The 16077-nt window shown below is 34.1% G+C and overlaps 1 protein-coding gene across 1 annotated transcript in view; it reads left to right on the top strand.

The window, feature by feature from the left end:
- The first annotated feature begins 3478 nt into the window (after window positions 1-3478).
- LOC131154857 (uncharacterized) overlaps window positions 3479-16077 on the top strand; it is a 110852-nt gene continuing 98253 nt past the window's right edge. Inside the window, exons 1-2 of the mRNA XM_058107647.1 lie at window positions 3479-3663; window positions 12230-12404. Of these exons, the coding sequence (XP_057963630.1) occupies window positions 12235-12404 (170 nt within the window). The 5' untranslated portion in view covers window positions 3479-3663; window positions 12230-12234. The remainder of the gene's footprint in view (window positions 3664-12229; window positions 12405-16077) is intronic.

Here is a 16077-nt window from a genome sequence, read left to right as displayed (position 1 = left end):
CTCAATTTTCTAAATCCAATTCTCTGCTCGGATCGGTCCCGTACTCCTTATGAAGGTAGGAGGCTTCAGTCCTGTGAACTGGTCAATAGAACCTCCCAGCTCAGCCATGGGATGGTCCTGCCCCCTAGAACCCCGCAGGACTTCCGCTATAAACTGCTGGGCGAATTCACAAAGTACCACCGTAGTATCACCACCAGCCTCATGGCCAACTCTCTTACTGCTACTACCTCCAGCGTTCGCAGTATTATCTTGGACTCCATCTTGAAGAGAAAATTAAGAAAATGGTTTAGAATCTTAATACCGTACATATATGCTAAAACTACAATACTATAAGACTCATTTTAATGACTTAATGTCTCTATTAATGACATACTCTGCTAACTTGATACTCTCACTCTAACTAAAGTTCTGCCCCTCCACTCGGAAACAAAATCGTTGATGGATTGCCGTGATTTTCTGAATCCGTTAACTGATCCAGAAAAACACAGAAGTTCGTCAATGAAATTTTTGTCTCTAGGTCTACGAAGCAAAACTCGAAAGTCCTATCCCCATCCTATACTCTGGTAAAGTCATCCAACTAAGTCTACATAACCTAGCAACCTAAGCTCTAAACATTTCCATAACCAGGTCTCTTCACACTTCTAGCTGGACATTGCTCTGATACCAATTGTAACGCCCTGACCCTCTAGGTGGGCCCGGAGTGTCACTAAACATACATAACATGCATATCTCTGATACCATACATATATACATCCCACCCAAATAAGGTAAATCGGGTGTTCCATGCCGATCTGCATAATCATACATAGCGGAAAACATAAACATACATCATCTAATAAAACTTACTAGAGTTTCTAATTGTTTCCTCACATACATCCATACGTACTAAAAACATAACCTGCTATTACAGTTCTCCAAAAAGACAACCTAACTAAAGCCCAGTACATATATAAGAACTTACATAAACTAACAAAAACAATTGCGCTCTAGAATCCCTATAGGATGCTAGGACCAGTTTCCTGCAGAACTTGAAATAAGATAATTACATCAATGTGTGTCTACATGAGTTTATTCCAATAGAAACCAATTACACATTTAAATCATTCACAAACCTGTAATATAGGAGATATCTATACAATTCCTATATAAGATAATTTGGCTCATTACGAGCGAAAGTCCACGAGGTTGGGGGTAGGGTACAAGCCTATACACTGTACGATCCCTCAACTCGGTACTCAAAGATGTAACTTTCTCCATTTTAGTTTTAAATCATGTATATGCATAACGAACTCATCTCAGCTTTGAAACATCATAACTACACCATTCACTTCCCCTATGGCACGAGTTGTGCGTTTATAATGCTCTGATCTAGACCTAGGGGCACCAGGCTAGTCACGCTACTCTCTCCAGTCCGACTTGGCCCACACCATCCTGGTCCGTGATCAACTAGTGGCCCTTCTTACCAAGTCGACTAGTTCAATACCCACACTGAAGAATAACGTGTGGTTGCATTGTACCTTTCATGCTAGCAACGGTATCGTGCTTTGCTAGTAACAAGCTTTCTCAAGCGGTTCATATATCATATATACAATATACAACGAAAGCAGAGTAACCTATTTTCATTCATAAAACCTTTAAACAGTTCCAGTATTTTTCACATTTCATTCATTCATTCATTGGTATAAACTGGCACACACAACTCTCGGTTTAACCTTGGTACATACATAGCTCGGTATTTACCGACATCTCTTTCTACATTTTCTGATAAGAATTTTGGAACTCTAGCTTCCATATCTCATAATCATATTTCTCAATTCAGTATATTTCCATTTAACATCTCATGCCACACTCATTTGGTTTAAAAAGCATTAGTATAGCATATGGTTCGTAAAATATAATTTAAATTGAAAATAAGGGTTTCAAGCATCCCCTACTTTAAGTTTAGTACAAATAAATGAGTTTTAGGAAAAACGGAGACCATACCTCAAAACCTTATATTTCCCAAAATCATAAAATAAAAAAATTGGCAAGTCCACTTGGTGAAAATTTCCAAATAAGCAGTCATATCATACATAGTATCATAACCTACAGTTCTAACAGTTTAGATTTAAAAAATAACTGATGTAAACAAATTCCCTTACCTTTTTACAAAAAAATGAAATCGAACGACTCGAAATGGCAAAAGCCCTAGAACTTTCAATTGGTGAAAACACGTGTATTTGCTAGACGGTGGATGAGAGAGACAATCAGGAAGCAAAGATGAGCTCGGAAAGGTTTTATGGTGAAAAAGTTTCAAAACCCTGGGAGAGAGAAGAGAAATATTTCAAATTCTCTAAAAAAAATAAGCTCAAACCTATTTATAGGTGAGCAGGCCGAGAGGAAAACCAGTGCCGGTTTCCCCTGTCTCCACAAAATCGTCATCGGTTTTGTGGTTGACTCACCCTGTTGACAACCAATGATGATTTTACTCCTGCTCAGAAAACCGTCTATGGTTTTGGTCCTACCTTACCAAATTCCTTCTTTTTATTTTATTTTCCTTTATTTCTCTATTCTACATTCATTTTCTTTTATTTTTCGGGTTCGGGATCCTACAGTTCATGTGTTTGTTCTTTGAATGTGAAAATGTGACAAATGGGTTCTATTCCTTGTCTATCCAATGCTAACAAATGCAGAAACCATCACTACGTGTTTCACATAAAAAAATTAGGCACATAAACACGCGAAAGAGTGTATCAGCTGTATAATTTTTCCTTTTATTGTCTTTTTTATACTTTTTGAAGGTTTTAATAAAAATATTTTTACAGTTTTGTTGATGCCAATTTCCTTTTTGTCTCTGTTTTTTAAAATAAAAATTTTAAAATTTAATTGAAAAATGCTCTTATCCTTGAATCAAATAATTAAGAAGTATGACTAAAATAATAAAATTTTAAAGAATGCAAATTAAAATATTATAATAAAATAATTATAATTATTTAACTTAATTATTGTTTTCCAAAACTCACATTTTAGCACTTAAAGAAAATCTTATGCATGAAATTGAAAACTAGTAAAATTTTTTTTAAAAATGATTCATTATTTTTCTTCAAAATTTTAAATATTTCAAGGATATTTTTGTTTTAAATCACTATAGCAATTTATTCCAATTTTAATCGAAATTTATGTATAAAAATGATGATTTACAAAACTTAATTATAAAGATTAAAGTACTATTATAATAAGTTATCAAAACAATTAAAGCTCATTAACTTTGATTTAAATTAAAAATAATAATAAAAAATTACTATTAAAAATAAATTTATTGACACAATCTTCTAATTTCAGACTTTCATTTGAATGTGGGTAAATTTGAATATAATTTTATATTATATTTTATTTAAATTTAATGCAACTCAAAATGAAAGGTTGTGTAATAAAAAAAAACAAAAAAATAAAACCAACAAAAGCAAAATAAGACACCCGACCCTGCCCGATAAAAAGAGCTGCCAAGCAAATCCCAGTCGAAGGCTCTTCCCACGCCCCGCCTGCTCCTCTTCTCAAACGACTAAAACTGTATTTCTTGTCTTCACGACTCCCTGAGCTGCCGTGCAAGCTTGCTCGCCGCTGCACGACGCAATCTTTGCCGGCGTCTGTCGGTGCTTCTCCATCGATCATCACTTGTAACTTGTAAGTTTCCTGCTCCTCCATATGTTGGATACTTTTCTTGCTGGGTTTCTGTTCCGGGACAACCAACCAGAATTTCAACATATTTTGGATATTAAGTACTAATTTTGTTAGTTCTCCCATTGTTCTAATTGTGATGATGAGTTTTATGCTTTGCTCGGTTTTTGTGCATTTTTGGGTCAATTTTATCATTGGCGAAGTCGTTGAATACGCTCGCAATTTTAAAATTAGTGACAATTTATCATAACCCACCAAATGTTTGTTAAAATTTGCAATGTTATAAGGCATCTGTAACTATGTAGATGTCATGAGGCATCCGTACAGAACGCAGATAGCGGAGGAAATTTCTTAAATCCATTCTGTGATGATACTCCCCCGCATCAATCATCCGTAGCTAATGGCTTGCTTTAGTGGCTTCTTTACTGATATGAACTTGTTGGTTTTGTTTTGTGGCTTTGTCCATGTGGTAGGACTCAATTTATTAAAAAAATAAAAATAAAAATAAAAAACAAAGAAAGAGATAGCTACATGGGAAGTTGAACCTTGCTTAGGTTATGCATACAGGACATAAATTTTGGCTGGCATGAGGAAAATTTGCTTTGCCAACCGTTTTTTCAAGATCGAGTTGTCTTGGGTTAGCATATGCATCAGTGGGGACTTCTTTCCAAGGCATGCTTCCTTGTTTGTGTTGGTACATTTCCTTAAAGGCTTCTTACAATGGCAATGTGCAGGGCTACTGATCCCAAACATTTAATTTTTTTTTTCAAAGTAGTGTCTTGACTATATAAAAAAATATATCAATATTGTTGCATGTTTATTCAACTGGTGACCAGTCATTATGCACATTGGGTCCGTAAAGGGGAGGGGTGTCTCATGGTTATCTAAGAAGAAGAAGAAGAAAAACAAAGTGTGTTTTGTGGAGTGTGAGAAACTTTATAAGGGGTTCACCTTGGGTTCTTCCACCAACATTTTTTTTTCTCAGTGGGTTAGATAAGGGTTTTTAGGTTTTGTGGTGAAAGAAGTGTTACATTGACTTGTTGTATTTCTTTAGATCTTGATAGTTACTAAGCTCTTGTTGGGTTGGCCATGAATGTAGGCCTAGTGCTGAACTTCATAAATTTATTATTAATATTATTTTAAATTTTCTTGCAGTTTATCTTCTCTCTTTTATAATTTTGGTGCAGGTGGCCCTTGTGGCCCAATAAAGTGGTTTTAGAGTTGCCATTTTTCGTTGTTGATGTGTTCGATAAAATTTCTTAAAAGGAAAACATAAAGAAGAATCGATTTGAGGTAGAGAAATTTGATGGTATAGAAATTTGAACTATGGAAGTTAAAAATTCATGATGTTTTGGTGCAACTTGGCAACACAAAGCCTCGCTAATCCGGAAAAGATGTTTGAGGATGATTGGTAAGAAATTAGCTTGAGAGTGGGTTCCATAATCTGTTTGTGTGTATTGGATGATATAATGTTCAATATAAAAGTTGAGAGATGTGATGCAGGAGCAGCTTCAAGGATCTGCAGCCATGTGAGAGATAAGAAGAAATTGAACAGAGGAAAGAAGGGGAAGATATGAGAGAGGAGATACAAGGGGAGTCACATGTTCAACTCAAATCCAAATTCATCAACAGCTGCCTACAACATGGCTTTCAAACACCATATATAAGAAAATCTCTTCACGTGAAATTACACATATACCCCTAAAACTACATTACATTACAAACTTAGTTACTTGTCATAGAAACACAAATATTTTGTCCATTTTCATGGCTAATATTTTGAGTAGGATGCTTGATAGGGCTGTATATAGAGGTTTAGTGAAAGGCTAGGAGGTGGGGAGAGGGGGGGGGGGGGGGTTAGGGTCTCGCACCTTTAGTTTGTTGATGATACTATCTTCTTTTTACAGGATCATAAACCTTCCTTTTTGAATATTTTGGGTTTCCTCCACATTTTTGAGAAGGTCATTGGGCTTAAATTAATATGGGGAAGAGTGGTATTGCGCGGTTATCAATACGCCTAACGAGAGTGTTAGGAAGTTGTCTGCGGAAGTGGGTTGTAGTGTTTTAGATTGGCCTCTATCCTCTCTAGGGGTTCCTTTGGAGGGTAACCCTAAATCTATCAGTTTTTGGGATCTTGTCGTGGAAAGGGGTTCTGAGAGACTGGATGGGTGGAGAGTGCTCTTTTTTCTCTTGGTGGTAGAATAACACTCATCTGGGCTTGTCTTGCTAGTATCCTGTTGTGAAAATTCATAAATGCACGAAATCGTAACAAGTAATATAGTGATAAAGAAGGATATCGAACCCATGAAGACTATTTACCTATTAACTATTGAAATTGTTCTAATTCTAAATTATTTGAAAATCAAGAAAAATGGTGGATTTTGAATCTGAAAAAAAAAAATAAAAAAAAAAATTAAATCAACTAAATACTTAAAAAGAAGAAGATTTCAAGCAATAAGAAAACATTAAGGCATCCGACTCACCTAACCAATCCAATCCCATATCCTAATCATGCAATCAATCAATTATCATCCTATTTGATGGAAAATATTCTAACTTATCTAAGACCCTCTCTCGAGTAGAATTAGATACCCAAAATACGATAACCAGTGATATGCTTATGTGAATTTAAAAGCATTTGAGTACATTAAGATTAATAATATTTCACATAAAAGCCGCACAAATCACGTTGGCACATTCCTGTCTTTCGTTCAATTCATGGCATACATCATATGAAGCTAAACTACATGCATCATCTCTTGAATTAACATGCATAGCAAATCACTCAACCGTTGGCCATATAATTGAAAGGATTAAACTCAATGATGTATACTCAAAAGGAATGATAAAATTATGATCACATAGAAATAAGATTTGGAATTTTCATGGAGAGGTTACATTGTAGCCTTAGCAATAGCAATTTTCTCATAATAGAATCAAAACAAACCATAATAATTCTAGAATTCATAATGCAAATTATACAAAAAGAAGATGAAAGAATTAAAAAAGGAAACTATATGTAGATTAAGAATCTCAATCGTCAACAACTCCAATTCGGCCTCTTTCTTCTTCTTTTTCCAAGCTTCGAATTCCTCTATAATGGTGAAGAAAATCCTTCTCTTTTTTTCCAGCTTTGAATCCCCTCCTTTTATAAAGTTCTGGTTGTCCTCCTTTCTTATCTCCCAAAACAATATTCTCCAAATCCCCTCCTTTTTTTCCGCCGCCTTGATGTGCGATTTTCTCTATCAAGATCTTCCCATCTTCGAAAATCTTCAACACGAAAGTTGTGGGATTTTTTTTAGCTTTCCGTAGATACCTAGATCGCCCTTTTTGGAGTTTTATAGCAAAAGTTATGCTACAAATATTGAAGGGTGTTTGAGGATATTCAAGAGAGGAATTTGAGTTTGAAAAGGACTCTTGATGAATGGAATTTGAATTTGGAAAGGAAAGTTTCCTCCTTATCCCATGACTCTTTAAGATATTTATTCCTAAACAAAAAATAAACAAAATAAATCAAAACTCTAATAAATAATAAAATTATACACAAACAAGCATAAAAATAAAGTGAAAGTATGACAATACTTGTATAGAAATTAAATGCATCATATCCCTTTATACTTCTTTCTATTTTTAAGATTCTAGTAGGGGTTGCTTGCAAGATTGAGAAGATAATGAGGGACTTCTTGTGGTCAGGAGTAGGGGGCTTTAGAGATCATTTGGTAAGTTGGGAAGTGGTGGGTAGGTCTAAATGGGAGGGTGGTTTGGGTATTGGAAACCTAGTTCAAAAAACACAAATCTTTTGGCTAAATGGCTTTGGAGGTTTCTGCTAGAGAATTCTTCCTTGTGGCATAAAGTTGTTAAAAGTGAGTATGGATTAGGCAAGAATGGGTGGGATATTAATTTGAGATTTAGATGTTCTTCTTAGAGTCCGTGGAAAGCTATCTGTCAGAATTATCCCCTCTTCATTCCCTATGTTAAATTCCTGGTGGGAAGGGGTAGTAATATTTGCTTTTGGAAAGATCCTTGATTGGGGAATGTAGTTTTGTCCACCACTTTTCCATGCCACTTTTGCTTAAGCTCAGGGTAGGATGGTTCCACTTTATCCTTTGTTGTTGATCTAGGTCATCCTTTGCCTTCTTGGGATTTTCATTTTCAGAGGTCGTTGAACGATAGGGAGATGGTTGAGCTACCCTCTTTGCTAGTATTGCTGAATAAATGCCTTTTTTCTTTAAAGGAAAATACTTGGTCTTGATCTTTGGATCCTTTGGGGGTTTATTCTTGCAAATATTTTTGTGATTTTGATTAGATCTAATTCATATTTTCCTCTCCATAGATCCATTTGAAAGACCAAAGTCCCCTTTAAAATCAAGACTTTTATTTGGTTGTTTGCGCTTGATAGAATTAATACCAATAACTTGCTATAGGTCAGGAGACCTTTGAAGGCTCTATCTCCACGTCTGTGTTCTTTGTTTTAGTTGTTTAGAATCTGCGTTGCATTTATTTATACATTGTGATTATGCTTGGAGGGTACATAATAAGTTATTTGATATTTTGGGGCAATGTTGGGTGAGTTCAGAGCATGGTCTTAAATTTCCATGAAATTGTCGAAATTTCCGATTTCCGTCACCCTCCAAATAAAAAATGGCAGTCGATTTCCGCCTTGCATAATTTCCGTCTAAATCTCAACGAATCATCCGAAATTTATTGAAATCTCGAAATTTGAGCAAAACTTGCCGAAATTTTAACTATACGATAAAATTTCGTCAAAATTCAAATGAGAAATTGAGGAGTGAAGTGAAATTTCTATCTTAATTTATTTTATCAAAACAAAAGATTATTACAATTTACAAGTGCTTTTGAAATTATATGAAAAAAATAAACTTATAGAACATTTAATTTAACCATTCATGTCTAAATTATCATTACTTGTATAATAAATAATATTTAAATGATTTATGAATTTCATTTGTATTAACTGAATATGTTTAATGTAAATTATCTTACAAATATGTTTGATACACATACTATTTTACAACTTTTCCACCTCATACAAAACATGGATGTATTTAATTTGTAATATATTAGTCCTAAAACTTATATTATTATGTTTGTTAACCATTTTTGAAGTTTCACAAAGAATTCCATGCTTTACTACTAATTTTCATTATTTTTTCAAATTGAAATCGAAATTGTCATTGAAATAGAAATTTCCATCGAAATTTCTGTATTTTTGGAGCTTCGAAATTTGAGTCGAGATTGATATTTAAGACCTTGGTTCAGAGGCAGTGGAGGACTTCTGGGCAGTTTCTTTTGTTGGTGAAGTGCTTCGAGTGTGTTGTGTGATCGTGGAATATCCTTAAAATTAAAAGGGAAGTTCTATAGGATGACCGTAAGACCAGCTATGCTATATGTATTAGAACGTTGAGCAACTAAGAAACAATATAGGCAAAAAGTAGAAGTTGTTGAGATGAGAAAGCTAAGATGGATGAGTGGTATACTGTTAAAGGATAAATTAAGGAAAGAACATATTCGCGGTAAGTTAGGTATAGTTCTTGTAGAAGATAAGGGAAGGACAACTCAAATAGTTTGGGCACTTGCAATGTAGGTCAAATAGTGTGCGAGTGAGGAAGAGCAAGGTAGTTACTGTGAGGGGCAGTACAAGGGATAGGGGTAGACCTAAAATAACTTGAAATGAGATAGTGAGTGAGGATTTAATTGCCTTGAATTTGTTGGAGGAAATTGCCCATGATCGTGTAAATTGGCAGGAAAAGATTCATGTTGCCGAGCCCACCTAGTGGACTGGAGGCTTGGTTTGTTGTTGTTGTTGTTGTATATTTATTTTTAATTTTTTTGATGGAGAAGGGGGCTCCTTCTTAGCTCAGCAATGCTACTGGATTCTGTAGAAGAATGTGAACAATCTTTATCTGTTCTTGTGGTTGCTGGGTGATTTGAGATTTTGGGTAGAATAAGTAGGTAATACACACAATAATATTGACCCAATTCCTGGCACTACAGCGAAGAGAAGGTAAATGTTCTAGAACAGTTCAAAAATCATTTATAGATGCAAGGAATTGGTGGACTTTGTGATATAAATATCATTTGTATATATTTTTTAAAATTTTTATTTTTATTTTTATTATTTTTTTTAAATTTTACTTTAGATCATATGTTTTCATGTTTTTTGAGTTTATCTTGAAACTAAATCCTTTAGGTTGCATTTTAAAAATTTTAAAAAATTTAAACAGAATGGTAGAGAGAAAGCCCATGTGTAATGGCATGTAAGTGCATTTTGTATTTGGACATGTTGTCCTTTAGGCCATTGAGCATATTGCCCTAACTCATCAAAGATAATGGCTAAAAAATCAGGGTTTAGTGTGATGTATATGGCAGATTGTGATTATTGTAACGAATGTTCTAAGCTAAGCTAATTATCAGGGTTGGTTTGAAAATTGATAAGCTATGGATTATTAGTTTTTGTAATGAATGTTTTAAACTGTGGTTACTGACTTGGTTTAGGAGCTGATTAACAGGTCACCAGAACCATTTTTGGATCACAATCTGAGACAGACGTAGCAAATATGTTTCATTTATTTGGAAGGCAATAGCTCCCCCCAAAATTAAGGTTCATATGGCTGATTGTGCTTAATAAAATCAATACTAATAACTTCTTGTAGATTGGGAGACCTTTGAAGGTCTTATCCCCAGATTTTTGCATGCTATGCTATTTGAATTCTGAAATGGCACCATATCTATTTTTACACTGTGACTATGCTCGGAGAATCTGGAGTAATTCATTTGGTGTGATGGGAGACTCTTGGGTCTGCACGGCGTGGGTGGAGGAATTGTTGTATATTTCTTTTGAGGTGTTTGGTAGAAGGAAGGAGAGGGTTGCACATTGGAAATGTGGTATTTTTGCACGGAATTATGGTTGGAGTGTAATGTATGGACTTTTCCAGGGAGAAAATTGAATTGGCAGCTGGTGCGGGAGAAGGTTCATTACCTGGCTTTTTATGGTTTGTTGGGTTTAGTTGCTTCAAGGGAGTTTGTCTTTTTGAGGTTCAACGAGAATGGAGGAATCTTCTGTTCTGACTATTATTTTTTTCCCCTTTTTTTTTGTACTAGTTTATTTTTCTGGATTATTCCAGATTTTTGACAGGAGAAGTCTTTTTCTCCTTTTTGTAAATTCTTCTCTTATCAGTGAAACCTCTTCTTTTATTCTAAAAAATCATTTATTTATTTTATAAAAATTAAATGAAAAAATAAGAAAAATACTGTAGTTTATTTGTGTAATGATATTTTGGTAAATATTTATTTAAATATGCATATTTGCATATATTTTATGCATATATTTCTTTTTTAGTAAAAATTTGCAATATATTCTTTCTCACTGCAAGCTTAAATGCAATACCCTTGTTTTGGCTTTATCAATGCTGAATACTTGATGTAGTATTCTCGTTTGTAATCCCTTCAGATAGCTGAAGTGAAAGATGGTGGTTCCTACTTCCTACCCTCATTTTTCCTTTTATGCTTATGGCTCCTACTTTCAGCACTGCTGGAATCAACATGGTTTTATATATAACCACTATTTAATTGGGATCTTTATTTTTAATTGTTCTGTTTCTAATTGATCCATGACAAAATGTGCTAGGGTTTCTTTCACCTATAGTGATGCAGGACTGATTGGCGCAAGAGAAGAATGCAGGAAAATAAGTGAAAACAATGGGAAAATAAATAGGAATCAAAAGAGAAAGTAAAAATGAAGATAAAACTCAACCAGGGCTTAGTGCTCAATATTCCTATCTGCCCTTATAGTTGCACATCAAGCATCCTAATACACATAAGGAAACAATATCTAGGAAATATATCAAATCCTAATTAATGAAACGTAATATCAAATCTCTAGAAATCAGACCAACACATATTGTAAAATTTTTAATTCATAAACACCATCAATAATCATAAAGACCCGATATTATGTCTATGCCTATGGTAGGCAAAAAAATTATCACTAATTGTGATCCCCATTATATACAGGTATGATGGAGTGGTTTGGGGATGATGTGCATGTAAATGTTGCTGAAGTATGGTTGTCAGGTTAACTTTGTTTGAGTTTGATAGGGCTGGATGATCTGTATGCAGTTATGCATGTATTAATTAAACTTGAACATTACATTTGGAAACTTCGTTTATGAACATGACTGACATGTTTTGAACTTGAACATATAATTTAAACCTGAACATAAATTGAACATGAACATATTTTAGTTACAGTTGAACATATTACTTAAACTTGAACATTGCATTTTCTTTCTAATCATGTACCATTTCCTCCCAATTACATACCTTTTGTGGTAATGCTGCTCCTAAATTAAAGCCTTATGTCTCAAATCACTTTTCTAAAAGCAATTAATTGTTTGATTGAATTCTGCAACCAGAGCAATTATTGTAAATTATAGTACATTTGTATCATTTACTAGGACCCATTAATTGATACCTTTGTGAAGTATAATATTGCATTATTCTCCTGCTCCCTCTTTGTGAAATTGATATCTTTGTATAATAATGATTGAAGAGGTGATGGAGGACGAAGATCACCGAAGCAATGTTTTCTCAGAACTTAAAGTCTATTGCTTAGACCTTCTGAAACTCATCCAAAACCCTACCACGAGCCAATCTTCAGTAACACTCCCTCAGTTGCTTCACTTTCTCCGCAGTTCTACCTCTGATGCTTTGCAGCCATTTTTCGAGTAAGATTTTCTCTCTGTGATTTGTTTCTCTTTATTGTGTATTTCTTGTGGAATTTTTTATTTTTATTTTTGGTTTTACTATTAAAAAACTTTGCTGAATAACAGAAAGGAATATAAAAGAAGATAAAAATATTGGAAATCTTAAAAGATGCTTGTTGGTTTTTTTCATTTTTTCTTTCCAGGTATGGATTTAGGATTTGCTGATTATTTGCAGGCAAATTCGGATTTGGAGTGGATATCCAAATTCTAATTGTGGGATAGAATATTGAGCAGCTAATGGGGAATATCTGGCTGAATTGGATAATTTTTTTTGTAACTGTAATGAAACACAACTTCTATTTTTCTGTTTTTACGAATTTGTGAAAATTTAGTTACTTATTTGGAAATTCTGTTGTAATTGTAAATCTCAAAGGCTAGTTAAGAAATTAAAATTTTGAATTAATTAAATTTGTTTGAAATTTTGGCAAGTTGGAGAATTTGAAATTGGGTTAATACTTTTGATTTCTTTCAAGATCATGGTTTTATGTTTGCTATTTTTTGTTCCTGATATGTAAAATATTACTTACTACTAGTAGTTGTGTTGAAGCGAGTCGGATGGAATTTTCTGTTTTAAATAATTACCAGAAATATGCAACATAAAAGAGGAAGGAAGCCTAAAAGAGAACAATTAATCAGTGTATGATGAGCTTAAGGCATAATGATGTCTGAGGATTGGGCTTCTCTATTTGATTAGTCTCACTAGAAAATGCCCTATGTTTTCTTTCTTTCCGGATCTCCCAAAAAGTGCTTGTGGAATGGTGAACCAGGGTGTCCCTTGCCCCATTGAAATTCTCTTTCTTTTTCCAAAAATTCATTTGTACTGATTTCATGATACATAACAGTTCCTTCTTGTCTTTGGACTGCAAGTGCAGTCGTGTTGTATGCTGTTGGCGTGATTGTGGCATGGTTTTCTTAATGCTTGCAAATCCTCTCAGGCTGCTGTAGTTGCTGCTGGTCATGCCTTCTGTTTGTGACAGCTTCTGTTTCACTGTGGTCATGCCTGATTATTGAAGTCTGAGGCTTAGAGTGCCTCTTTCCATGTTTCTGAAGACTCAAAAATGCTGTTTTGGACTGTATTTGACATGTTAAACTTTTTATTTTCTGGTCTGGTGTGTGCTGTTCCTGTTGGTTTAACATTTATTTGTTTTAGGTTCTTAGTTGGGGAGTAGTGGATTATGATTGTTTTTCTTCCACATGCTCTGTGTGGTTTGTATTGTTTTGAGGGCTGTCTTTATTGCATATATAGAGAAAATCTCCACTAATAATGCAAATGTGCAAATTGTAAGCATTAAGTCGTCTGCTCGTCCAATTATTGGTCATGATCTCAAGCAGTGAAGTGAACTCTGCCTATGTCGTACTTGATGTCCTAATCCTTTCACATGCAGTCGGTCCAATGCCCGGGTAAAGGAGGACATTTGCGTTAGGTAGTTGACAACTAGTATAAAACTTTTTTGACTACTATGATAAGAATCCTTACTGTTTATTTGCTGGGATGTCCCCTACGAGTAACGCATTGCACTTATGGCACCCTGGTCTAGCGAAAAGTGGACGATGGTGGGCTAGGTCGTCGCCCCAAGTGACTTGCTGTGTCGATTCCTAGGTATGGTGTCAAATATGTGAGGGTTCTCGCATCATTTTGGATTTGGGCAGGTAAAGAAGTTGGTTTAGGATACTAGGATTAGATTAGCAACTTGGATTATAAGGATACTTATGGGCAAAAGCATGAAAATTGTGGATACAATGATTAAAAGAAAAATTAATCTAATTTTCCTTCAAGAAACTAGGTGGGAGAGTGAGAAAGTTAGGGAAATTGAAAATCAAGATTCAAACTTTGGTACATTGGAAAAGAAAAACATAAAAATGGGGTAGGAACTATTGTAGACAAAAACTTAAAAGATGGCGTTGTATATATCAAAAGAGTAGGGGATAGAATTATGAAAATCAAGATGGTCTTAGGCCAAGAGATTATAAATGTCATTAGTGCTTATGCTCGTGAAGTAGGCTTAGCAGAAACCTTAAGAGACAATTTTGGAAAGATATGGATAGTATTATACAAGAGATATCAATGATTGAGAAAATATTCAATGGAGTAGAAAATATTCATTGGAGTAGATTTGTATGGACACGTTGGAAGGGATAATAAAGGTTATGAGTGGATACATGGAGGATATGGATATGGAGGCAAAAATGAGTCTGGGGAGATGATCTTAGACTTTGCCATGTCATATGCTTTTTTTACAATGAATACTTGCTTAAAGAAGAGAGAACACTTAATAACCTTCAAAATTGGACAAATAAAAGTCAAATATTTTTTTTTCATAACTAGGAGGGTAGATCGTTTATTTTGTAAGGATTGTAAAGTTATCCTTGGTGAAAGCTTAATCACTCAATATAGAGTTTTAGTGTTAGATGTATGTATTAAAAAATGGAAGAGAAGGAACAAAAAAATCAGTACAAGAGAATTAGGTGGTTCCACCTAAAGGGAGAAAATATAATAAAATTTAAAGATAAAATGATCAAAGATGGTAATTGGACTATAGAGGATGGTGTAGACACAAACACTCTTTGGGGTAGGAAGATTCTTGAAATGGCAAAGAAAGTTGGTGGTTGGATCAAGATCTCCAAAAAGCTGTAAAGACAATTTGTTAAGAAAGAGACATATTTAAACTTGCTAGAGCTGGAGAAAGAAAGCGTAAGGACTTAAATAATGTGAAATGTATAAAAAATGAGGATGATATTGTCGTGGTTAAGGAAGAAGACATAAAAGAGTGCTGACGAAGTTACTTTAGTAAGCTATTTAATGAAAACCAAGTGGAAGACTTAAACTTATAATTGACAAATGAAGAAAAGACTAAAAATATGAGATTTATTTACAAAATTAGAGTTAACAAAGTTAAGTTTGCACTAGAAAATATGAGAAATGCAAAAGCTATAGGACTTGATAACATCCCAATTGAAGTTTGGAAATGCTTAGGTGATAACAAAATTATATGGTTAACTATTTTAATTAACACAATTATAAAATGTAAGAAAATGTCAGACGAATGGAAGAAAAGTACTTTAATTCTTTTGTACAAAAATAAAGGAGATATTCAAAATTGTAATAATTATCATGGAAATAAACTTATGAGTCATACAATGGAATTGTGAAAGGGTAGTTGAACAAAGATAAAGGCTAGAAACGAAGGTCTCAAAAAGTCAATTTGCCTTTTTGCCTAAGATATCTACTACAGAAGTTATATATCTTTTAAGAAGTTAACAGAAAAGTTTAGGGAAAAGAATAGGGACTTGCATATGGTCTTTATTGACTTAGAGAAAGCATATGATAGGATACCTAGGGAAGTTTTATGATAGGTTTTAGGATAAAAAGGGTGTATGTAGTTGGTAAACTGATGTCATTAAGGATATGTATGATGGAGTAATGACTAGTGTTAGGATTATAGGTGGAGAGACTAGAGATTTTCCAATCACAATAGGTGTACATCAAGGATATGCTTTAAGCCCTTATTTTTTTGCTTTAGTGATGGATGAATTGATTAGGAGTATCCAAAATGAGGTTTAATGGTGTATGTTGTTTGTAGATGATATTGTCTTGATTGATGAAACTAGGAGTGGAGCAGAATCTAAGTTAGAA

The sequence above is a fragment of the Malania oleifera genome, chromosome 5 (genome assembly GCF_029873635.1).
Source record: "Malania oleifera isolate guangnan ecotype guangnan chromosome 5, ASM2987363v1, whole genome shotgun sequence".
Classification (NCBI taxonomy): domain Eukaryota; kingdom Viridiplantae; phylum Streptophyta; class Magnoliopsida; order Santalales; family Ximeniaceae; genus Malania; species Malania oleifera.
The sequence above is the reverse complement of the archived record's forward strand: the minus strand, read 5'-3'. Positions and strand labels throughout refer to the sequence as shown.